Source organism: Carcharhinus amblyrhynchos, chromosome 7 (genome assembly GCF_965287045.1).
Source record: "Carcharhinus amblyrhynchos chromosome 7, sCarAmb.v2.hapA, whole genome shotgun sequence".
NCBI lineage: Eukaryota > Metazoa > Chordata > Chondrichthyes > Carcharhiniformes > Carcharhinidae > Carcharhinus > Carcharhinus amblyrhynchos.
Genome location: NC_137330.1, coordinates 3,501,669 through 3,526,933, shown reverse-complemented (window position 1 = coordinate 3,526,933; position 25,265 = coordinate 3,501,669). Strand labels below are relative to the sequence as shown.

Genomic DNA, 25,265 nt, shown 5'->3' with positions numbered 1-25,265 from the left:
TGGAACTCCCATCATCTGGAACATTCATTCTGAATCTACCCTATTTACCTCCATTACAATTTTATATGTTTCTGCGAGAACCTCCCTTATCCTTCAAAAGTTCAGTGAATATGATCCTAAGCGATTTAGTTCCTTCTCAAATGATAATCCTGCTATCCCACTAATCAGCCTGGCAAGCCATTGCTGCGCTCCTTCTATAGAAAGATTATCCTTCCTCAGATAAGGATAGCATAACTTCACAGAATATTCCAGGCATCAGCTCACTAACGCCCTGTACAACTCGAATAAAATATGCTGAAACATATACTAAAAAACTTATCGCTATCGAGGCCAGAATACACTTTGCTCCTTTACCGCCTGCTCCATCTATGTGTCTACTTTCAGCGACTGATGGGCGAGGCCACCAAGGTCAGGCTGAGTATCCACGTCTCTCAATTTGCGCCCATTCAAATGATAATCTGCTTTCCTATTCCACCACTTCCGAGGTGGATTCGCTCACATTATGCTGCACCTGCTATGCATTTCCCAATTCACTCAGCCTGTCTAATGTAGTTATGTTGTTAATGGAAAATAACGTTTATATTAAACAAATATTGCTGCTTCTAAACCATTGCAATAAACGCTGCAGGAATGTATACATTACGTGTGCATATATACATCATAATATGTTTGAATCGACTTTGTTCAATGTGCTTGATTTTGATCCGAATGCAGCTAATAATTTTATATTATTCGAAATAATAGACTGCCAAAACCGACGCTAAAGCTTTGGAAGCAAAATTCTCGAACAATTGAATTTCTTTCCACTTTTTTTACTGTCAGGGTCTTTGACTGTAATACGTAATTACAATACATGCATCCACACACACCAATGCTTTGACAATGAAATAAAGAAAGTTGGAGAATGACAAGGTCATTCTGCCCTTCGGGCCTGCTCCACCATTCGTTGTGATAATTGAACTTACTAACCGGATTCCGCCTCTCCCCATATGCTCTGGTCCCCTTCAATCCAAGAGGTAGATCTAACAACTTTTTAGAAACATGCAATGTTTTGACATCAACTGCTTTCCATTGCAGGAAATTCAACAGATTTATCACTGCCTGCATGAAATAATTTCTCCTAATCTCCGATTAGCCCTGAAGAATTTTATAGGTTCCCGTGGGATCCCCTGTTTCCTCTGAACTCCAGGGAATATAATCATAACCGAATACACATATCTGTATATATTACAAAAATGAATACTAATAGTGTCAAACATTATTGATGTTTTCTAATAATTACAGTAATCATTCTGTGTATTTGTCTATATTAGTAGTCATGCATTGATTTATCTATCTATGTGGTTAGTTGTGTACTTTTGAAACTCTCCCTTTATTCGCCACCCCTCGCATTATGCCTGGGATGCATCCATTATCTGCAACACATATTGAAACAACATGTTTGTTTTTTTTCCGGATTGATCTGTTTAGATGATAGCGAGACTAATGCTGGGATGGTCTATTCGGTTGTCACGATCACAAAATCAAAAGGCTCTGGTAATTCATTTCCGTATTTATCGCTGCTGTTGTTTGGTGATGATTGCAGTTCCGCTCTTTAAGAACACATACTTATTTCGAAATTTATTCGTCTACATTTTACGACTTTTTTTTAAAGAAACCAGCTTGTAGCAACGATAATGCTTACAATAAAAAAAACTTCAAATGTAAGAAATGTGATTGGAAAATTTAGGAATATTTAGATCCATTTGATTTCAACGAGCGTAAAGAGTAAAGCGGGCCTTCCACTTTTTTTTCAATTTTGCCCTGCGCTTACAGGGAAAACAACCCTTGATCTGGAATACAAGAATGCAGTTTGTAGAGAAAAAAACCCAGCAATTTATTTTCATGCATTGCGTGTAGAACATGTATATCAAGGCATAGAGATGCATGTTGCGCTGTTTCTCGTGTAACCACACTTTTTTAAGTGACCATGATAAAATAAATGGGACCATCGGTCTAAGTACAGTTATTCACAGACATCAGGCTTTATACTTGTGTGGAATATAGGAGCTTTCAGAATCTCAAAGGAATATTTAAAACATCTAAATGTGTAAACCATTAGATACAACTGGTTACTGATAATTGTGGTGCAAGTAAAAATAAATTGTCACATGGTGATAAATCATGGTCGGTTACATTTGATTCACGTCACGTGACGTTCTATTGCTGTGACCAACTGCCCATCCTACACGATTTCAAGTGTTCTTACTTTCCACGTCATTGCGGAGTAATGCACATGTGCCTAATCCCCATATTTGATAGCATGGAAAAAGAATAAACACATTCCAGTTCACAGGGATGTATTTCCGTTGGCAGACTATAGCCTTTAATTGTTTCTGTTTTACTTGCAGGTAACAGCGGTGACACCTCAAGAGGGAAACAGGTCAGTTAAATTCTAATGAATAACTTTCTCAAAGCTGATGGAATTTTAATCCTTTACCGCAAAATAAAACACCGGCCATCTGATTTATGAATCGAGCAGCAGAAACATTAAACCCTACCCTCTTCCCGCCCTTTAAAAAAGTTGGTTCGTGTGGTTTAGAAGACAAGTAATAAAATCGTTATCAACAAGTTCCAATGCACAGGAGAGAAAGCTATTTTCTGTTTTAGTAATTTTTAGTTAGTTTCATTCTTAGGCTTAAATTTTGTTCTCCCAGACAGAAGAAACGCCACCCAATTTCATACGGATTTGTTTAAAACAAACTAAGGGGGTTTCTCTTTCCTCTGAAATTGTCTGTTACTGCAAACCTGTCAAACTAATAAAATTTGAAACAATACAATTCACGGATATTATTGCAAAAATTCAGTTGCAAATTTCTTACATAATGACCAACATGAGTGTCAAGGTTCCCTAGGATATACCTATTTTTGCAAACTGCCATTGTTGACATTTTGAGCGCCCTTTCGTTTATTTTCGTCTTTATTTTTTGTTCGTGGAGTCAATGTTTCACACAATGCAGAAGACGTTTAGTTGGCCCATTGTATCTGCACTCTCTCTCTGAGAGTGTATCTTATCAGGTTTCTCTCCCTCGTCCTATTCCATAACCCCACACATTTACCACAGCGAATCCGTTCACCCTACGTCCCTTGGGACACTAAAGGACAATTTGCCATGTCCAAACCACCTAACTTGCACATATATGGACTGTGGAACGAAATGCACGCAGACCTAGGGAACATGCAAACTCTGCACACACTGTCACCCAAGGCCGGAATTGAACCCGGGTCCATGATACTGTCTGTCCCCACCCCCCACCCCACCCCGACACCCCCACCCCTCGCCACTCCACTCCGCCCCACCCTTGTGGCTGCAGCCAGCAAGGCCATTATTAACGGGCAAATCCGAATTGACCTGGTGAATGTGAAGTTAGGTTGACTTCGTGTGTCAGTGCACCCCATTCTGATCCACATTGTCATAGGCAAGGAGATCAGCACGAGAATGATAGAACTGAGGACTATTTCCACCCATAGGTAGTGTACGAGTTGAAGGGAAATTCGCAGCTGCCCAAATAGTTTTGCCGCTACTTTCCTGGTGCCAATATTTTGAGGTCAGTCAGATGCGGAGAACGCATAGTCGAAGGAACCGTATTCCATTTCAACACTCAGAATGGCATAATGTATATACTGCCAGCATTACGCTGCAGGTCGCTTCCAACGATTTTATATGGAGATAGGATCACAAGAATAATCAGGAAAATAGTGGGATTAATAAGAAGTGTAATGTCTTATGCCCGTGCATTGCGCGTAATCATTTAAAAATAGCATTCAACAGCGTCTGGGTGTCGCTGACTTGGCCAACAATTATTTCCCATTCGTAATTATGTTGCCAGAGATGCTGGTGAGCCACATCCTTGTTTCCACTGCAGTCCCGATGATGTAGATACGTAAACGCACTATTAGAGAAGGAGTGTTACTCTTTTAACCGAGCCCTGGTGATCGAATTGACATGAGTCATGAAGGTCTGTGACTTGGCGGGGGGAGGGGGGGGAGGGGGTGGGTGCAATTTGCACGTGTTGGTCTTCCTTGTGACAGCTGCCCTTGTCCTGACAGGTGCTTGAGATGGTGGGTGTGGAGAATGATTTCCAAGGACCCTTTATGACTTTCTGCACTGCATCTTGTAGATCGCACAAACTGCTTAGCCCATGCATCTGTAGGTGCAGGAATTGAATCGCTAAGATGACAGATGTGGCATTAGCCAAACGGGACTATCTTTTTCAGAATGGGTTCGAGTTTCGTGAACGCTGTTGGCGTTGCACTGGGCAAACCAAGCTTAGTCCCTGATATTCCTGACTTGATTGCCTTTTAAATGGGCACAAGAAAGTTGACCATTGATTAACCTGAGACTTTCCCAGTTTATCCCATAGCAATTGACCATCGTGAATGTCGTATGTTACCGCCGGAGACCGATTTGATACCATATTATTTAATTTCAGGGTGACAAGGAGACAGACGATTATTGTATCACATACGCCGCACTGAATCACAGGACGGATGAAGATAGTTTGCAAGGAGATCAAACAGAAGAAGGTGGAGTCTATGAAAATCTTCCACGCCACTCATAATCAGAGAAAATAAAACCCATTATTGTTGCTGCTGTACATGTGAAGCCTGCATATATTCGCTAACAAAAAACTTGATTCCACGGTGCGTGTTCTATTTCTCAAACGGGTTCAATACTATGAACTTAAAGACTTTTGGATGACCACTGCGCGCAGTTTGAACACTGACATTGTGCATCGCTTAAGGCTGACCGTATATGATTAATTTAGTCAAAAAATACGCAACTGATGTTGTGTTAAGGCACTCAGCATTGACTTCTAATGTTTTAAGCTGAATGCATCCTACATCCTGCAGCTTACTAGAAGTCGACATGATGATAGCAGAGATGATTTTTCTGTTGGATATCTCCATGCAATACCGAAATATGATTCCACACGTCATTTGGTTAACGGCGAATGGCTGATTGTAAAGATATTTGTGGTACTGATGCAATGGAACAATAATCTACCTGACTATTGACAAACAAGCCATGGAAGGATATAGGTCAATCGGCTGATGACTGATCCCTACTCTGGAGGCACCAACGCAATATATAGCGAAGTCTACTTCCAAATAGAAGATTTAATTCGCACTCTCAATGGAACAATTGTGACATTAATCCTCATACGTACAAGAGTTTTAAATAAATGGGAAGTTATTTGTTACAATGACCGATTATAACTGAACTGTCTTCGAATCTGTGGACTGCATGGGGGAAAATAATTTTCAGTAGTTGATTTTTTGAATATGTGAATATTTCAGCAAAATATAGACTGGAGTTAGTGTCTTGGATACGATTACGGAGAGCATCGTTTCAGTTGATTGGTAAATGGTCGGCTGTCACCGCTGACAGGAATCATGAACAGTAATAGCCAAGATACCTCCTATGTTTGAAAGTGACTAACTGTAAATGATAGAGGTTCCTGTGAACGTTTTCTGTGAGGCTGGTTTGGGGGATGCTTCAGTTCAAAGAAGAAGAGACAAATACATGCTTTTTGATGAGTTCTGTTCAGGATAACAGTGTTAAAGTCAAAGGATGCTGAATCAGCAAGACTCGCCCAATCTCATCCCGAACTCCTTGAGCCAGTATTCCCTGGATTACTTGTTTCAGGCTGCAGAGTCTTCAGTCTAGATCCACTTGTTGACAATGGTTGCATTCTTACTGTTAAGGATCAAATCGATGTGTTTTTTTTTGTGCATGCAACAGACTATCGATATTTGATTGGGAAACGCGTCTTCATTGTTCTCCTCGCAATTGATATGGATCTTGCAGTCACACATTCCCACACAGCCAAAATCAAAACGACAAAAAAAAGCGACTTGCAGGTGAGCCCGTCTCAACCGTATTTAGGTTTCTTACATTTTAAAAACAGAGTGAACTTGATAAGTTACTAGTGAATCATTGAGGAAAACGGAGATGGAATCGAGGGCCATATTCTTCATCTGATGTACTATCGCTATGTTAGAATACGCTTATTATATTTCTAACAGAAGATGCACTTAGCCACGCCAGCTCTAACGCAACTCACAATCTACAGGTGACGTTGATGTGTTGACATCATTGCAGGTGGAATAGTCAACACGGGAATGTTACTTTCTTTGAGTCAAATGAAATATTTCCCATGAAAAGCGAATTATGGATTTAAAAGAAATCGAAAATCAGAGATGTGAGGTTTTACAGGTGCAGTTTATTCAGCCACAGATCATTGTCATGTTCATGAGGCCAAAAGAAAGATCATCCAAAGGTAAACGACCACGCTTCATGGGCATGTAAACTTAAGCATAAACAGGAATATGATGAAAAATAGCATATTCTATATACAAAAGGGGAAAAAAAGCTAATAAAATAATGGGGAAATAGATTGATTACAGATCCTCAGAAACGGACAAGGGGTGGGTGAATGCCAAAGTAGTAGTAATGCCACTGAACTAGTAAATTAGCAGGCCAGGCCCACACTATTTCGAAATGTATTGCAAACACCATCAGGGCACGGTAGACTTCACATTCAATGAACAATGCTGATTTTCAAGCCAAGTTCAATAAGGTATGCATGGTATTTATCATCAATTGTTGTAAAGGAAAAAGCAAAACAACAGTTTACAAAATGCACCTTTCCCAAACGATGTTTGGTGACCTAAGTATGTCTGGCTTATATGTGATTCCAGATGCTTTCAATGTATTACAACCTTAAGAGACTTCTGAAATTGTCCAGCAAGCAATTTAGTTCAGTCAATTGGAGATTTGCAACAGCTGCTTGTCTTGTTAGCCACAGCCATATTCAATGAAAATACATAATAACTAAAATAGTCTAATGAATTGTACAATGAGTGCTTGGGAATAACTCGACAAGTATTAAAAATGTGAGATCAATGTATTTCTTATCTCTCAAAGCTAGAAGTAGAAAAGGGGAAGTCAAAGTAAGAGTGCAACTGGCTAGGGCTCAAAAACGTAGGTATCCAAAAATAACAAAACAAGAAATGCTCTTGTGCTCAGCGGCCTTTCTCAGCCTGGAGGGAAGTAGAATATCAGGCCCCCAAGATTTACAACTTATTCCACAGTGGCAGTGTATAAATGGCTAACAAACCTCCCCACGCAGTGAGTGACAGCGAAGGCAATAAAACATTGCTTGGTGCATGAAATATTTGGATAATGTTTTATTCTCTTAAGCAGCTCAGTCTGCTCTTCAGACAGAGAGAGAGAAAAAAAAAACCATTGCCAAGTCTCCTGAGGGCTGGAAGACTTGACCAAGATGCGTTTATATTTAGCAATCCATCCATGTGGTGTCAGCTTGACTGTCAAGACCAACGTTAAAACGGGCAGCAAATTCACTGGAGTCTAATGGTCAGCAGGCTGCCAGCCATGTTCAGAGTATTGTTAACTGTCAACCAGTGTCAATGAAATCAACTGGAGTCGCTTGTAGCGTCAAAAGTTGTTATAGCAAATTTTCGTCTCGATATGACCTTAGACAACGAATTGTATGGCATTATTTCTGTTTTACAAATTCAATAAATTTTCGAAGTTGCTCTGACAGTGTCTTTCTGATCCAGGTTACTGATTAGAATTGTGCCGGCTGTTTGGATGGGAGCTCATGATGCCCCTGGATCCTTCTACCGGCCCATTTGAACCATTTTATCTGTGTCGTTAGCATTAAACAATCGACAGCCAAATCTGAATGCTCCCTGTATGCAAGAGACTGTGATAACTAGGAGAAACGCTAAATAGTCTCACGGAAAATTAGACAATATTCACTTTTAATGTATGTGTTTGTTTTCCAGGACCAAAAAAAATCAACGTGCTGCCAGATAAGGTATGAAGTTAGCATTGTAGATGTATTGTTTATTATATTTGAAAGGTTTTCAATTGGGCAGGTGGACAATCAACTGTTGGGTCTTCGGGACAAAGATGCTGCCTCTTCTGCTGCTCGTTGTCAGATGCAATGACAATTCAAGGCAGCAGAGGGGCGAATCTCCGCTGAAGCCAGGGATCAATTTTGAAATAATTTCTTAGGTGTGGAAATCAAGCAACAATGCAGCATCCAGAACGATGTCAGCATGTTACGGGATCTCTGATGCAGACGCAAAATATTATTTGATACGGTGTTACAATAAGTTAAACATGCGTTTAACCAGGTGATTGAATATCTCATCTGCAATCCTGTATCCTCTATTTTCCTACTGTTAGACAGGAAACGAAATATTTCCTATGATTGAGCAGCTGGAATCATCAATATGATAGACAGTAGTGCACAGAAGATTAAAAAAAAGCTTGAAATAAGAACCAGGGAAAGTCTAAAATATTAAAAATGTGTCCACTGTCTGGTAAAGGATGAGATAGCACCGCAGATAAAATAGAAGACCGTAGGCAACAAACGATAAAATGAAGCCAGTTGGACGGCCACGTAAGTTCCCTCATTCCATTGGGTAATGATGGATCAATACCCTCAATGCCATTTCAAAAATCCCCTGATGCTATTCGAGTTCAGAAATCTATTGAACCCTCTCGTGACTATGGTCGACGATTGCATAATGACATCTTCCCGTATTCACAAATTCTATAGGTTCACCAACGTCTCTGTGATGGGATTCCTCCTCGACTCAGTCCTAAATGCCTGCCTCTTATTCTGAGATCATGAACCGTGGTTTGCACTCAACCACCAAAGGATGCATCCTATTTCTATCTCTGCTGTCATGCCTTGTCAGCAGCTTATACATTTCAATACGCTGACTTCTCGTTTTCAAAACACTAGGGAACACTTACCCAGATGAATCAATGTCTCCTCATAAGATTAACCCCACAATCCATTGTACTTCCTCTATGGCAACTTTGCCCTTTCTCTAAGAGGCCTCACAATATTCACACACAACTCTCGGTGTGGTCTCATCAAAGCACGAGATAATAGCAGCAAGACATTCTTCTGTGTCGGAATCATTGGTGATGCACTTGCATGCTCCACATGCAGAATGGTTTTAGGGATGCAGAACCAAAAACACCCAGATCCCTCTGTACCTCAATACTACTCACTCGCTCAACATTTCAGAGATCATATGCCTTTCTTTATTTGCCCTGAAAAGTATTTAAAAAAAGACATGTTCAGTCCATTCTATTTATCACATTCCTGCCCAGTCATTTGGCCTCTTGTGCCTGCCTGATCAGTGTAGTGAAGGTTAGTGCAGAGTCACAATGGTGACGAAGCATCTACTGTTTGTTCGCTCACCACACATTGTATTTGCTGCACTTTGTGTTCATTTTCAGATTTTCAACATGGAAACACATCATCGCTATTTACTCTTTCAAAGCTGTCGGAAGGAAAAATGTGTCAATCAAATCACTCCTCAACTTGTTCAAACTATAATACTAAAAGGCCAACACTTTTGAATTCTCACACAACTGAAGATTTCCATTCATCACAGATTCATAGAATACTACAGTGCAGAAGAGGCTCGTTGTCCCATGTAATCCGCACTGAGCCATGAATTGTCCTGACCTGCTCACCACATCCAACTTGGCGCATCTCTTTGAACAGACCAAGTGTTCATCCAGGTACTTTTTAAAAGATGTGAGGCATCCCACTTCCACTACACTCCCAGACAGTGCATTCCAGACCATCACCTGGGTATTTTCTTTCCCTCAAATTCCCTTAAACTTCCCGCCCTTCACTTCTACCTTGTGCCCCCTCGTAAATGATCCTTCAACTAAGGGAAATATCTTCTCCCTATCCACCCTTCCCATGCCCCTTATAATCTAGAATACCTCAATCAAGTCGCCCCTCAGTCTTTTCTCTGCTCTAGAAAATCTACCAAATCCCATCCAACCTCTCTTTATAACTTTAATGTTCCTTCCCAGGCAACATCCTGCTGAATCTGCTCCACCAGTGCGATCATGCGCTTCCTATAATGTGGCAACCGGAAATGCGCACAGAACTCCAGCTGTGGCCACATCAAAGTTCTATACAACTCCATCATGACTTCTGTGCTTTTGTAATCTATACCCCGATTCATAAAAGCGAGCGTGCCTTCTGCCTTTTTCACCATCCTATTAACCTACCTCTCCCCCCTGCAAGGGTCTATGTACAAATATGCCAACGTACCTTTGTTCTTCAGAACTTCCCAGTGTGAGACCTTTCGTAGAACACTTCCGTGTCAAATTACTTTTTCCAAATTATTCGTTCATACGTTGGAACAGGGAAGACTGAATATTGGCAGGATTGGTCGATACAAAATTGTGAAGGAGAATGACAGAGTAGACAGGAGGAATGTGTTTCCATTGGCACAGAGGTCAAAAACCGGGAATCATAAATTCAAACTAAATGGCAAGAAGGATTAGAAGGGGCAAGAGTAAAATATTTTGTCCGTATATTGTGGCAGGAGCCTGGAATTCGTTGCCTGAGTTGCTGGTAGAGACAAGAGACCCTAAACTCGTCTGAAACTTTCCTGGGTCTGCGTCTTAAATGTTGTAGTTGCAGCGCAATGGATCACATGTAAGAAGTTCGGATTCTAAAAGGTACCTGGGTGTCTTTGGTTCGGCATGGATAAGATGGGCCGAATGACCCTCTTCTAAGCTGCATCATTTCTATGGTTCTTTTCTCTGGTAAAATATCAAATCTATGCAAAAGTTAGTGTCTTACTATCAAAGTAGTTTTACCCATTTATAGATCAACCGTGCAAAAACAAGGTAGTAAAGAAGGAATCATAGACAGGCATCAATGCTCAAATGTGGTAAGAGTTGGATTTTCATCACTGGCCATAAAACAAACGCTCTGATTGTGTACGGGCGAACAACAGAGTGCAGTTATTAACAGCAATAGATACAAAAGAAAGCATGCAAATGATTAATATTGATTGTATTTCAGAATGAATGTTTCAGATATTGCCTCACTCCAGTAGGCCGTGAGCACAGAAAACAAGTATAAAACAGTGACCGTAAGACAACATTGATGTATTAGGTTCGTCCATTCGAAAGTATATATGATAAATATTGACCAGAATAGTGATCCATTATCGAATTTTATAATGTTCCTATCACTCAGCGGGTACACGTGCCTCATGCTTATACATAAAGACATGGACATACAGAGACATCGGCCCCGTACACGCATCGACACACACACCCACGCACACCCACACACACGCACACAGAGAAACACACAGAACAACTCACGCAGAAAACCCGAACATACGCACGAATGCAGACGCACAATCGTACAAATACACAGAAACGCATGGGCACATACACGAGGCATACGCACACACCAACTCACACCCCGACAGACCAACCCACCCACATACACGGGCTTACATGCAAACGCAAACACGCATGTAGGCGCAGATGAAGAGAGAAAGAGGAATGTGGTGAGAGTAGTTGTGATAGTGAGGAAGTGTATCATGGAAGTATAAGTGACTATGATGGACCATGTCAAAAGAGCAGTGCTGTTAAAATTAATAACTATATTAATTGGGCATTATAGCTATAAAACATAGTCCTCTGCCTATAAAGTGATGACCTTGTGGTGCCATAACTATAGCATTAATCCAGAAGCTCAGCTAATGTTGTGGCCTCGGGTTCGAATCATCATAGCAGATGATGGAATTGGCATTAAAAAAAATCAGGAAATAAGAATCTCCTAATGACCGTGAACCCATTATGGATGGTCGAAAAAAAATCTTTTGGTTCACTAATGTCCTTTCTGGAAAGAAAACTGCCATCCTCACCTGTTCCGGCCTCCATGCCACTCCAGAACGACATCAGTGTGGTTGGTCTATCCAGCAAGGTGGCACAATGGTTAGCGTTGATGGCTCACAGCGCCAGGGAACCTGGTTCTATTCCCGGCTTGGGTCACTGTCTGTGCAGAGTTTTTATGTTCTCCCAGTGTCAGCGTGGGTTTCTTCCGGGTGCTCCAGTTTCCTCTCCCAGTCTGAAAGACGTGCTGGTTAGATGTATTAACCTGAAGAGGCGCCGGAGTGTGGAGACTCGGGGAATTTCACAGTAACTTCATTTCAGTGTTAATGTAAGCCTTACTTCTCACTAATAAATAAATAACCTTTAAAAGCCACTCAGTTCGAGCGCAACTAGGAATGGGCTTGGAATGTTAGCCAGTCAACCACATCCATATGTCAAGTACAAGTAAACCTGCAAAATAGACATGCTGCTCATACAGGTCTGAAAAGCAGAAACTAGATACGTGCAACTTTAGTGTAGTGTAGATGCGAATAACGGGCCTGAACTAATGGAACAGTAAGTTATTGCCACGAATCATCGGGCAGTTTTGATGCAAATTGTAATAGTGGTGGAATCTTGGAACAATGGCCCGTATGGCTATTAAATATGCGCCCGTACTGAGTAAGCAATATTGTTACGTATCTGCCTTGGCACATTTGGGATTACACATTTGTTGATTGCAGGTTTACAGCCACCGAGTGCAGTTTCTGCTCGTTCAACTGCAACAGCGGCGGAGAAATGAACAATTTAATGAAGTAGCCCAGTTAACTGGTTATTGCAATCTTTAAAGAAACGGATCACTGGAGCATCATCAATCAAAGGGTCAATGTAGCATGTATAGGCAATCTACTTATGCTAGCATAGTCTCCAGTGGAAACATTTACAACGTAAGCATTCAACATGTACCACTACGATATTTTTGCTACCGATCAGGGGCACGCACGAGGAGAGCAGAGGGAACAGTTATTCAGAAAAAAAAATGTACTCGTAGAAAAGAAAAATCTTAGGACTCTGAACTAGGACAGCTTAAGTTCTGCTAATGCATGTTTTCAGCATTGAGTATAAGGACAATTTCCGTACAAAAATATGTTTTTTAGATTTAGGAAAAAAGGCAAAAGAGGAAGCATAGCGTTTGCACATAAATCTTTAAGGCGGCATATTTTCCGAACACTGACTCCCAGGAGGACCTGATGATTAAAAATAACATGCTTTGTTAAATAAAAGGCAGCAATAAATTGGTGTTAATTCTAAAGGGCAGTCGAACTATTACTACAGTCGTGGAAAATATAATAGTGACATATGCATTAATAATAAGCTAAGGACAGGAGCAGAGGCTGATGGGACTAATCGTGTGTCTTATCCAATGGCCCGTAAAAATGGCCAGTCGGTCAGTAGAGGTGTGGTTTATGTTCCAAGAGCAGGAGTGTGAAAACCTGTCCCACTGTGACAACATTGCGAATTATCTATAAAAAAAAGTTTGTGTATTGATTGTTCGACAAGTCACGCAAATAGATATTAACACCATACTACTGTTAGAAAACAGCTGAAAATCGAACACCTCGCAGTGCCAGACATATCTCGGAGTGCCAGGTATTTTCTAGAACGCAACAAGTCTCACGAAGTCACATAATATCATTGGTCCCCCTATGTCGTGTTGCCAGGAGCGAGGGGACAGTGGGAAGATTAATGTCGTAAAAGGAGGTGCTCGAGATAGACTCTCTTTTATATTGTAGTAATTTGTGAGCTTTGCTCAATACATTGAGAACTTGAAGACTTTAGTGTGCTTTAGCTGTAGTATTGATCCAGAAACTCAGCTAATGTTCTCGGGCCCCAGACAGGTGGTTCCGTTTTCAGATTGTCTCGGTCCGCAGGCTTCCACTTTCACTCCTACTGTAGCATCTGGTCGGTTGTCTCGGCACGAACGTAAGCGAGGGCTTCCGTCTGGGCCACAGAGGAGTGTAAACACGGGGGATATCGAAGTTGGAACAAATCGTATTTTAAAAATAAAACAATTTACGTGGTGCCTTCGCCTGATTTGAAACTGCACATATCCGAGATGACAATCTCACTTAAACAGATTCAGCGAAGTTCCCTTTTCCACTCCAGCTAGGACTCCACCGTTGCATCCGGTGGAATTCCCCATGTTTGCTTCTGCGTGTTACAGTTGCCACTGCGTTCGGCGCATGTGCAACGAGGTTCATAGAGACAGACGATTCCCGGAACGCGGCCCAGCCGCTGCCTTCCCATCCAGTAAGTAGTCTCACAACACCAAGTTAACGTCCAACAGGTTTACCTGGTAGCACGAGCTTTCGGGGCGTTGTACCCTTTGTCAGATGAGTGAATCATCTGATGAAGGGGCAACGCTCCGAAAGCGAAACCTGTTGGGCTTAAACGTGGTGCTGCGAGACTACTTAGTGTTCTTGCCCCAGTCCAACGCCGGCAACTCCACATTAAGGATCCTACCCAGTGAATGTACTGTTAGGGGAATTGCGCCAGGGCGGTGTTTAGTTTTGAAATAACAGAGCCTGATCAGAGGCCGAACAAGAGCGGCAGCGTTTGTCAACAGCAGAACTGCAAAGCGGATCAAGACATTTGGCTCCGTTCGGTGCATTGAACCGTTTCGTCTCTGAATATAAACATTGGACCTGATTTGCCTAAATGCAAGCTGCACAGAAGCAAGTAACACAAAATCTTTATCCATTCTGGCTTTGGTTCAGATTTGGCAGTTACTGTCATTAGCGCGATCTATTGACAGGAGATTGGAAAATTAAAAGCAAAGCTGAGAGGAAATGACCGTGAGGCGGGACAAGCAGTTAACGTTTATTGAAAAGCCAGCAGAAGCACCGGACCAGAATATATTTCTTTCCAGATTTATGGTTGTCTGGTTCTAAGTTCAGATACCAGAACTACACAACAGCTGACGGGAATGACGTATTCAATCCCGACACCCTCCCCCTCCCCCCACCCGCACGCCCCCCCCCACCCCCCCCCCCGCCCCCCGCCATCCACAAAATAAATTGATTAGCACTTTGGACTTGTCGCAATGAAGATGAAAAACTTCTACCTCCTTCTCTTCCTCTGTAAGTGAATGTTCAGTATTATTTTTTGGCAAGTATTTTTATTCATTCGGTCCCGTCTATAGACAGAGACAAAAAAAAGCCGCAGTGTTTTAGGTAGTAATAAAATTATCTGGACGGAATCCTAAGCTGCCTCCCGACTGGGGAGCTGGAACAGTGGGAATATTCCCGGGACAGCGTAAATCTTCAAGGACAGAAGTTTAAATTCCATCAGGGCAGCTGGCGTAATTTAAATTCAATTAGCTGATACAGCCGATACCAATGCTTCGTTCACGTTTGTGCGTTTTACTGCTGTCCTTTTGAGATTACGAAGTTGAATTCAGGAAAAAAACTACAGCATATTTTGACTTAAAATAATGTTAGCAATTCTTCCACTTCGAAATGTGTTTTTTTTGTTAATCGGTTGCATTTTACTGAGAAGTGTTGCAGAAATATTTTCAAACCGACGCAGTTAGGGGAATTATGCCTCCGGTCCCAGATTCTCCCACAAATGAAGCAACCCTTCAGTATCTGACTTGCCTAACACGCTGACAATTCAGATATGTCTTATTAAGGCTGCCTGTCATTCCTCTGAACCCCGATGACTCCCGGCCGAAACTACTGAAAAATCCACTAAAAAAAATCCGAGGCAGTCCATCTTAATTTGAAGTAATATTCAGCTCTTCTTTATTTCGTATCAACGTACATAAACTTTCTACTTTACAGTCCAGGTGTAAAGCTTTTGCTGTTTGTATTCTCTGTAGTCCCTCTGTGTCATCCTCAGCAGTTGCTTTCCAATTTATATTGTGTCAGCTGCAAAGTTGGCTATTGTAAATTTACCTACCATGTCCACGTCATTAATGTATATTGTAAATAATTGTGACCCAGCACTGATCACGCTGATACTGCACTAGTTACAAGGTGCCATACTGACAATGCCTCTCTTTTTCCAACCTCCCTATGTTTCTTTTTATCGGCTTGCTAATCCTCCATCCATGCTTATACTCTATCCCTTCCATGGAATCTTATCTGAATCAGCAGTCATTTCTCCGTACATAATCAAACATATGTTTTCCATTGCAGTTATATTACATGTATTGTCTCCCCTTTCGCTATCCTGCTCGTCACTACCCTTAATCTCACAAACTTGTCAGGAATGATTCGTGCTGACCCTGCTTGATTACATTGTGCAATTTCATACGCTCTGATATTACATCCTGAATGATGGCACCAATAATTTTGCCAATGACGGCTACTAAGCATACCATCTTCTAGTGCACTGAACTTTATCAGCCTCACTTTTGAGAAAAAAAACTACTTTGGTAGTTTTCAATCCTCTGCGACTATTCCAGAATTTAAAGGCACTTGGAAGATTACTACCACTGCAACCACCCGCTATCTCTGCATCACTGTCTTTCTTTTCGTAGAATGAAACTCGTAAGATCCATGAGATTTATTGGCCTTTAGTCCAATTGCTTCCATTCTATAGCGGCAGGTATCGTGTTAATTTCATCTCCCGTTTGTCTCATGAATAATTTGTACTTTGGAATGCTATTTGTGTCGACTACAATACAAACTGACGCAAAATATACGTTCAAATCGTGCACAATTACCTGGTTCCCCACATTATTTCGACAGTCTCCTTCTTCAAGGGGCTTCTGCTTCTCCCTTCCTCTACGTATATTTGAAGAAACTATTCCTGTTCATTTTTACGTTTCTTGTTGCGTTACTTACACAGTTTATCTTTATTAGTGTCATCTTCTGATTTTGTTTTGAACTTTCACATTCCTCTGTCTTTCAACTTACTTTCGCCAAATTGTAAGTTTTTTTTCAGTTTCATTATATTCTTAAATTCTTTGGTTAATTTGGGCTGATTTATTCCCTTCCTAGAGTTTTTCTTCCATACTGGGAAATAAATTCCTCGTGAGACACGAAGTATTATCATTGATTTATAACTTTACTCCCCTCAGCAATAGATGGGGCAATTGAAATACAACGTAATATTTATCAAACCTTATGAAATAAAGCATTTTAGTTTTGCAGAGGTGATCAAGTGTGTAGACAGGGTAGTGCAGTTCATGTAGTTTATATGGATTTCAGCAATCCTTTGAAAATATCTCACAAGGCAGCTTTGTAAAGAAAGTAATGCACAAGCGGTACAAAGTAATCTCATACAGTGGATTCAAAATTGGCTCAGTTTTAGGGTGATGATAGAAGGATTGTCAACTGACTGTAAGACAGTACCAGTGTCTATGTCGTTACATAAACCTCCCTAATAATTTTTCAGGATTAAATGCCGTCGGCTGCTTATTTTCCAATTTGATGATTCTATTTATAGCTTCTTCGAGCCCAAAACACGAAACCTCACTGTTAACCACTCGGGCAATCTTTGTGTCATCTGCAAACTTACTAATTCTTTATATAACCGACATAGATGATGATGTGCCGGGGCAGGGTTAGTAAATTTGCAAATGGCACAGAGATTGTCCGAGTGGTTAACAGTGAGGTTTACTGTGTTGGGCTACAAGAAGGTATAAATGGAATCGTCATATTGGAAAATGAGTGGTCGATGCCATTTAATCCTGAAAAGTGTGAAACAATACACTTTGGAAGGACATAGTTTAATCAATGGCATGACACCTGGACGTTCTGTGGAGCAAAGGCAGATCGGTGTATTTGTCCATAGGTTTCTGAAAACGGAAGGACATATGATTAGGATGCTGAGAAAGGCATATGGGACACGACTTTATCAATCGAAGCATAGATTAGAAAGGCGGTGAAGTCATGTTGAAGTTGTTTAAACATTTGTGTGTACTCTGGTTGCCACATTATAAGAACGATGTGATTGCACTGGAGGGGGTGCAGAAAAGATTCAGCAGGATATTGTCGGGGACGGAACATGCAAGGTATGAAATGATGTTGACCAGGCTTGTGTTGTTTTCGTTGGAACAGAGAAGACTGAGAGACAACCTGATTGAGCTGTGCAAGATTATCAGGGCCATGAATAGGCAAGTTGATGGAGATGATTCTTAGGGATAGGATGTATGAGCACTTAGAGCGTTGCGATCTGATTAGGGATACGCAGCATGGCTTTGTAAAGGGGAAGTCTTGCCTTACGAATCTGGTAGAATTTTTTCAGGAGGTGACAAAAACAGTCGACGAAGGACGAGCCGTTGATGTCGTCTATATGGATTTCAGTAAGGCGTTTGACAAAGTCCCTCATGGTAGGTTGATAGAAAAGATTAAGGCTCATGGGATACAAGGCCAGGTATCTAGATGGGTTGAGAACTGGCTTGCAAAGAGGACACAGAGAGTAGTAGTGGAGGGATCCTTTTCCAGCTGGAGATCTGTCACTAGTGGTGTGCTGCAGGGCTCAGTACTGGGACCTCTTCTCTTTGTAGTATATATAAATGACTTGGAAGAGGGAGTAAGTGGTGTGATCAGCAAATTTGCAGATGACACTAAGATGGCTGGATTGGCAGGCAGTGAGGAGCAGTGCCTGGCAATACAACGGGATATTGATAGGCTGGTGTATTGGGCAGATACATGGCAAATGGAGTTTAATCCGGATAAATGCGATGTGATGCATTTTGGCCGGAATAATGTAGGGGGGAGTTATATGATAAAGGGTAAGCCTATAAAGAGTATAGAAACGCAGCGGGACCTGGGCGTGCAAGTGCACAAGTCTTTGAAGGTGGCAGTACAAGTGGAGAAAGTTGTGAAGAAAGCCTATGGCATGCTAGCCTTTATAGGAAGGGGTATAGAGTATAAGAGCTGGAGTCTAATGTTGCAGTTGTATAGAACGTTAGTTAGGTCGCATTTAGAGTACTGCGTCCAGTTCTGGTCACCTTACTAACGGAAGGACGTGGAGACTCTGGAGAGAGTGCAGAGGGGGTTTACCAGGATGTTGCCTGGTATGGAAGGACTGGGTTATGAGGAAAGATTGAGCAAACTGGCGCTGTTTTCCCTTGAAAGACGGCGACTGAGGGGGGATCTAATAGAGGTATATAAGATTATGAAGGGTATAGATAGAGTAAACAAAAGTAACCTATTTCCTATGTTAGAGACACACAGTACGAGGGGCCACGGGCTTAGGGTGAGGGGGGAAAGGTATAACATGGATATTAGAGGGAGGTTTTTCACACAGAGGGTAGTGGGGGTATGGAATGCTCTGCCAAGTAAGGTAGTGGAGGCAGGCACTCTGGAGTTGTGTAGGAGTAACTTAGACAGGCACATGAGTGGGTTGGAGGTGGGAGGATATAGGAGATTGTTTTAAGTAAGGTTCATTAGCATTGGGACGACCCTCGTAATGTAAAAGGATGTGGTATGATACTAATGTTTTTCTCTTTTAATTCACGGGTTTTAAGTCGGTCCGCCTTGTTGTCCAAACAGGGGCGTACACGCCATGGGTCGTACTGGGGCCGCTCTTGGATGTTCGAGAGTAGCCTAGTGCTTCATGTCGTTCGTGTGTGCTTAAACTGGACCAGATGCTGGGCAACACGACAGCTCAATGACTATCACTGTTTGCTGTGCAGGCACATGGATTTGGGCCAGTGTCTGTGGAAGTTTGCACATTCTCCCCGTGCTTGCGTGGGTTTTCTCCGGGTGCTCCAGTTTCCTCCCATACCCCAAAGATGCGCTATTTAGGCTGATTGGAGGTAATAAATTGTTCATAAATTAGCTTCCCTCAATGTGGAATGCCATTAACAATAGATAAGGGTCATGGGTAGAGGGGGGACTGGTAATGTTAAAATGGTGGCACGGGCTCGTTGGGCCGAAGGGCCTGTTTCCCGGTCTGTTTTTGTTCTTTGTTCGATGAACGGAGTAGGTAGAGAGCAGCCGTTCACGTGAGTTGAAGGGCCTGTCCCGATGGAATAAAGGTCCAGAGTGAGGGACAGGGGGTTTGGGAGGGGAGGGGATGTAAGGAAAGCTTTTCTACCCGGTGAGTGCTGACTGTTTGGAATGCGCTGCCTGGGGGGCGGTGGTAGAGTTGGGTTGCCTTGCATCCTTTAAAAAGTACTTGGATGAGCACTTGTCACATCATAACATTCAAGGGAATTGACCAAGAGCTGGTAAAAGAGATTAGGTGGAAGGTCAGGTGTTTCTCATGTGTCGGTGCCGACTTCGTTCGCTGAAAGACCTCTTCAGCACTGTATGATTCTCTCATTCTCTGATTTCTGAGTTTTAGTTGCTTTAGCAAATCATATACAAGCTATTAAAATGAATCCAATGACGTTAACACATTTGCAATATATTCTATTTTACAGTTGAAACGTCTCGTCACATGGCCACGGAAGGTACGATGCAAACATACGTTACTTGATAATAAGTAATCATTTGCAGGCAGAACATTTGCGCAATGCTGAAAAACAAGGCATTTCGTCCGAGCTATTCTTTTCTCATTTATCAGGACATGTAAATGTGTAACAGTTTGGAAGGGCACCAAAGTTTATAGTTCCCGAGAAGAGAGTCTTGAATTCTCACGCGCCAACACAGCCTGCTTCTCCGATCCAGTGGAGCATGCGATAATATGAGAACTCAATCAGACGTGAGTTCAACTCCCACCTCGGAAGTTGGTGGAATTTCAATTAATTTGATTAAGCTTGACTTAGAAAAACAAAGTATCAATAAAGGAAACCATGACAATAATCGTCAATGGTTGTAAAGGGCCGTATTGTTCGGTCATAGGCTTTAATAACGCAGGGCTGTTGTCATTATTTTGTTTGGCCTCGATCTCATTCCAGGCATATGGTAGCGTGCCTGACTCTTTACTACTCCCCGAAAGAGTCTAATACTCAGTTCAGTTCAAAATCAGAAAGTAATTGAAAACAAATGCTGGCGTTATCAACAGCGCCCACATCTCAATAAGGAATGACTAGACATTAGCCTCCATTGGGCCAAATGTGCGACTTGTCTTTCCCTATGTATTTACAGAATGAGCAAGGTAGACAGATAAAGGATAGTTTTGCCTTCCATCTGTTTGTAGTAAACACTCAAATCAGCTTGAGATGGATGATAATTGATCTGAGCATTTTTTGGGTTCTGGACACAAGTCTTCTGAAATAGTTGAAATTATCGTTTTATCGATTGGCCGTACACCACATCCAAGTAATCCTGCAGCAGATTTATTTTTCTAAAAACGTGCAGCGCCCACTTCATTTGTCGCGGGATCTGAAGAACATTCCCGCTCAACTGACCGTGCAGGTCTCAGCACAAACCTCACTTCCGTGGGGTTTCTAATACTACTACTGATACTCGTTTTTACAATTGACGGACGGAGTGTATGAATCAGGTTCTGTCAAGTCAGCTCGAAAATGGCAAACCGCCTCCTGTGCGAATCATGAAAACTGATCTAAGTAATAACATATGAGGACATGAAGAGATCTTGCTGCGGCACAAGTGCTAAAATCTTGAACGGCCCTGGTACGAATGCGATGAAGAAACTGGATGTTGCCTAACCATTAGATTAGATTGAAGTGAAGGTTCCAATATATTGAAATATTGATCAATAGATACCTAATAATTTAACTTCAGTTGTAAGTTTGGACTGAAAGGGTGCCCCAATGGAATGAACGACGAGAAGTAGTAAAATTACTTCGTTCAATTTTTCTAACCATATTGACTATTATTCTCTTCTTGCAGCCAATGAATCTGAAGTAGTGATTACGAACCCCCGAAATGGAATCATAAAAGAAGGGAGCCAATTCCATCTGATGTGTCGGTACAACGGCCAATTTATTCCTGCTTATTGGTATCGAAATGGTGAAATTATAGACTGGAATGTAAAAATACATTCAGCAACTGCATCCTCCAACAGTGGAGGTTCATATCAATGTCGAGTTATCGTTTATGGTTACATTAAGAGTAAACCTTTGGATTTAATCATCATCGGTAGGTAAACATGGCGGGCAATGGTAACCTCTCAGCCTAAATCGAGAAATGTAACATTTGCAACTAGATCTCACAGTCACATGTCAAACACGATAACGTTTTAAGTAAAATTTCCAACTGACAATTGACTGAAGTCCATAGTGTTTTGTCTCCCCGTTTGCAAACAGGTGGAAACTTAAACTTCCCAGAACGAAATCCACTACCGATTGCAGTTGCCAATATCAGCACACTGTTGGCCAATTCTCAAAGTTGGACGATGAAGTCAAAAGCCATGTAACAAATCGGCAGTCACTTTCACATTTTTTACTGTTACATCGAACCAAATGAAAACCAGATCAATCGAATTCCATTACACTTTGCTAGGGATTTTTTTAGGCGTAACTTATGCTGAAACAACTTGCAATCACCTCTTCCCCCTTCCTCCCTCCCCCCCCCCCCCCCCCCCCAACCCCCGGCATGAGACGGTGACTGTCCAAATTGGAGGACAAGTGCAGAATTATTAATCGAAGAACAACATGTGTGCGCTGAGTTCTAGAAGAAAGTGTCTTTTGGGCTCTTTTGATTTTTATTTCTATCAAATATCAGCAACATACACAATCATAAAAAAAATGAAGGTTGCTGTCCGGATGTCTGCGGTATGGAAATTGGTGCAAAGATGAGACTTATTCAGCAGACTCGCATCTGGAACTCAAAAATTGGTCACAAAACTTTTTTTCCCATCGCGAATTGCGCTTTGAGAATGTGGTAGTGAACTACTTTCTTGAAATACAACGATAAACATGGTATAGATCCGATGCACCCACCGTGCTGTAGGGAGGAAAAAATCTGGAATATAATCCAGCGACAGCGAAATATGATAACATATTTCCAAGTTAGATAAGGTGCATTGGTCATGCCACGTTATAGGCGCTGAAAGATGGCGATCAGGAGATTTTGACAGTGATTTTATTTCAGTGTTAATGTAAGCCCACTTTTGACTCTAATAAAACAAATAACATTTAATTTAAACCAGGGTGGTGAGTTGATTAGAAAGAATCTTACAGGGTCTGGAGTTCCCCTCTGCACGCTGCCTTTGTCCTTCCAGATGGTCGTTGGTTTACCATGCGCTGCCTAAGGAGACTTGATGAGTTCCTGTAGTGCACCTTGCACACGCTATCACTGCACTATGTGGTGGCGAATGGAGTGAATATTTGTGGATAGGATGCCAAACAAACAGGCTGTTTAGGCTTGGATAGTGCCAACCGCGTTGCTGGCGCTGCACTCCTCCAGGAAATTGCAGTGCATCTCATCACATAGATTTCCGATGTATGTCTTGTATTTAGTGCAGTAGGAAGTCTTACAACATCAGGTTAAAGTCCAACAGGATTATTTGTTAGCACAAGCTTCCGGAGTGTCGCTCCTTCTTCAGGTGAGTGAGGAGTGGAGTTGTGTTCAATATCTTGTAAATTGAGTTTGTGTCTATATATGCCCTGTTTGTGAACACAATTCCTCACTCACTGAAGAGGGAGTGACGCTCCGAAAGTTTATGCTACCAAATAAACCTGTTGGACTTTAACCCGGTGTTGTGAAACTTCTTACTATGCTTACCCCAGTCCAACACGGGCATCTCCACATCTTGTATATAGTGAGCAGGTGAATGCAGTATTTGTCTAATATTTGAATCGTCTATTTTTAACACATTAACACCGCTATACGTAATACATGTTTCTGCATTTTTTGAACGTTACTTTTCTTCGGTGGAATATTGAATGCTAGTAAACTCAAGTCACTTCAGAATAAACAGGAAGGGCCGTTTCATTCAGAAAAAAAATCATGTTTGTTATGCTTTTCAAATCATAGAATCCTGCAGTGCAGAAGGAGGCTATTCGGCCCACCACGTCTGCACCGACCATAATTCCACCTAAGTCCGACCCCTTTGCCGCATGCATTTACCCTAGGTAGATCCCCTGATACAAAGAAGCAATTTAGCACGTCCAATCCACCTAACCCGCACATCTTTGAACTGTGGGAGGTAACCGGAGCACACATCTGCAGACACATGAAGAACCTGCAAACTCCTTATAGACAGTGACCTAAGCCAGGAATCGAACTTGTGCCCCTGGCACTGCGAGACAGCAGTGCTAACCACTGTGCCACCGCGCCGCCCATGGGAAGTTACTTATGGCAAACAAAGTCGCTGGAAGTTGAACTACGCACACATGATATAGTTAAAAAAATGAAATTTATTTATTCTAGGATTTCTCTCTTTACCCGTTTTCTTTCTAAATCTTGTTTTGCAGCTTCCGATAAATCTTTGACTCTGGAAATTACGCCTCAACACCCTCTATTTGGAGATAGCATTGTCCTGAAATGTCGGACACGATCCTGGGCATTGAGAGGATATACATTCCAATGGTATCAAAACAATACGTTTATTTCAGAACATTATGAAAGCCAGATGATAATAGGAGGGACAAAATACTCGGTTGAAGGAACTTATCGATGTGAACTCAGAAAAAATTATATGAAGTGGGTGTCGAACGATATAGAATTAACTTTAAAAGGTTGGTCATTCGTTTATCTTTTCATTTTTTCTGGAATTCACAGGGGCCAGCAGTCCAGATATATCAATGTGACTTTGAAATTATTTTCTCTGTTCTTATTTTGGATGCAAAATTTCCCAGAGCTCCAACTGCCAAGTGTTTAGAACCGACATTTGAAATAAAAAATGACACTTAATTCATCGAATGGGATTCGAGTCATTTACAAAGAAACGTTAACTTAATGTTCTTGGTGACACTTTGTGCTTCATACGATGCTATCAGCATTGATCATACTCACCTTATTTAACATGTAATGCATTTCATACAATTTGGAATGTGCGTGTCCCAGCAGCATAATCTTTCACTTGATCATGCGGAAATCGGTTCCTCAAGCAAGTTAGCCGAGTGGCTTTCGTTAGGAAATTTTGCAAACCAAGGCTTTTGAGTATCCTAAACGGGGGAGGATAGATAGTTCTTTAATTTTATGTTCTGCCGTAGATTTGCTCAGTGTAAAGGCAGGTCACTGAGCCGTTCTGGGTGTGGCTGCCCAGCGTGCCACTTTGTACCTTAGCCATCAGTATTGCTATCCAAAATCTATAGTATGTTGATGAATGATGACAGATTGCAACAGCTTCACGGAAAATACTGTGTTTCGATTGTCTAGGGCACTAAGGCACTCATACACCCCACGTTTCTTGGAAGAGTTAGAACAACAATATTCCTGAATCTCATCAGAATGAATAGATTCAGAGATTCTGGAGCTTCTCGAATAGAAACTTTACAGGTTCTATTTGCTTTGACTTAAGTATTATATACACCGATGCTTCTCGGCAAATATCCACATTATTCAAAGAAGCTCCATTCTTCAATCTCCTCCAGTTTGCCCAATTTACATCTCTGATCATCGAATACCAATCATGCCATCGTTGAAAATTCCTTTATCCTGATTCGAAAATGACAATGACCGATTCTCTAACTAACTAAACAGAAGGCACCCACAAT

At 41.6% G+C, this 25,265-nt stretch overlaps 2 protein-coding genes and 1 long non-coding RNA gene across 3 annotated transcripts in view; all 3 read left to right on the top strand.

Annotated features, from left to right (window-relative positions):
- Window positions 1-5,977, top strand: part of LOC145345310 (Fc receptor-like protein 5) — a 56,139-nt gene extending 50,162 nt beyond the window's left edge. The window contains exons 15-17 of the mRNA XM_080193125.1: window positions 1,471-1,536; window positions 2,391-2,422; window positions 4,473-5,977. Coding sequence (XP_080049251.1) covers window positions 1,471-1,536; window positions 2,391-2,422; window positions 4,473-4,601 — 227 coding nt within the window. The 3' untranslated portion in view covers window positions 4,602-5,977. The remainder of the gene's footprint in view (window positions 1-1,470; window positions 1,537-2,390; window positions 2,423-4,472) is intronic.
- Window positions 5,978-14,799: 8,822 nt separating this feature from the next.
- On the top strand, window positions 14,800-21,603 carry LOC145345378 (uncharacterized). The gene is made up of 3 exons (XR_013887055.1): window positions 14,800-14,874; window positions 20,118-20,147; window positions 21,493-21,603. It is a non-coding gene; the product is annotated as an uncharacterized LOC145345378 (long non-coding RNA).
- Window positions 21,604-21,751: 148 nt separating this feature from the next.
- The window catches only part of LOC145345309 (Fc receptor-like protein 2), a 30,825-nt gene continuing 27,311 nt past the window's right edge, over window positions 21,752-25,265 (top strand). The window contains exons 1-2 of the mRNA XM_080193124.1: window positions 21,752-21,764; window positions 24,021-24,284. Coding sequence (XP_080049250.1) covers window positions 21,752-21,764; window positions 24,021-24,284 — 277 coding nt within the window. The remainder of the gene's footprint in view (window positions 21,765-24,020; window positions 24,285-25,265) is intronic.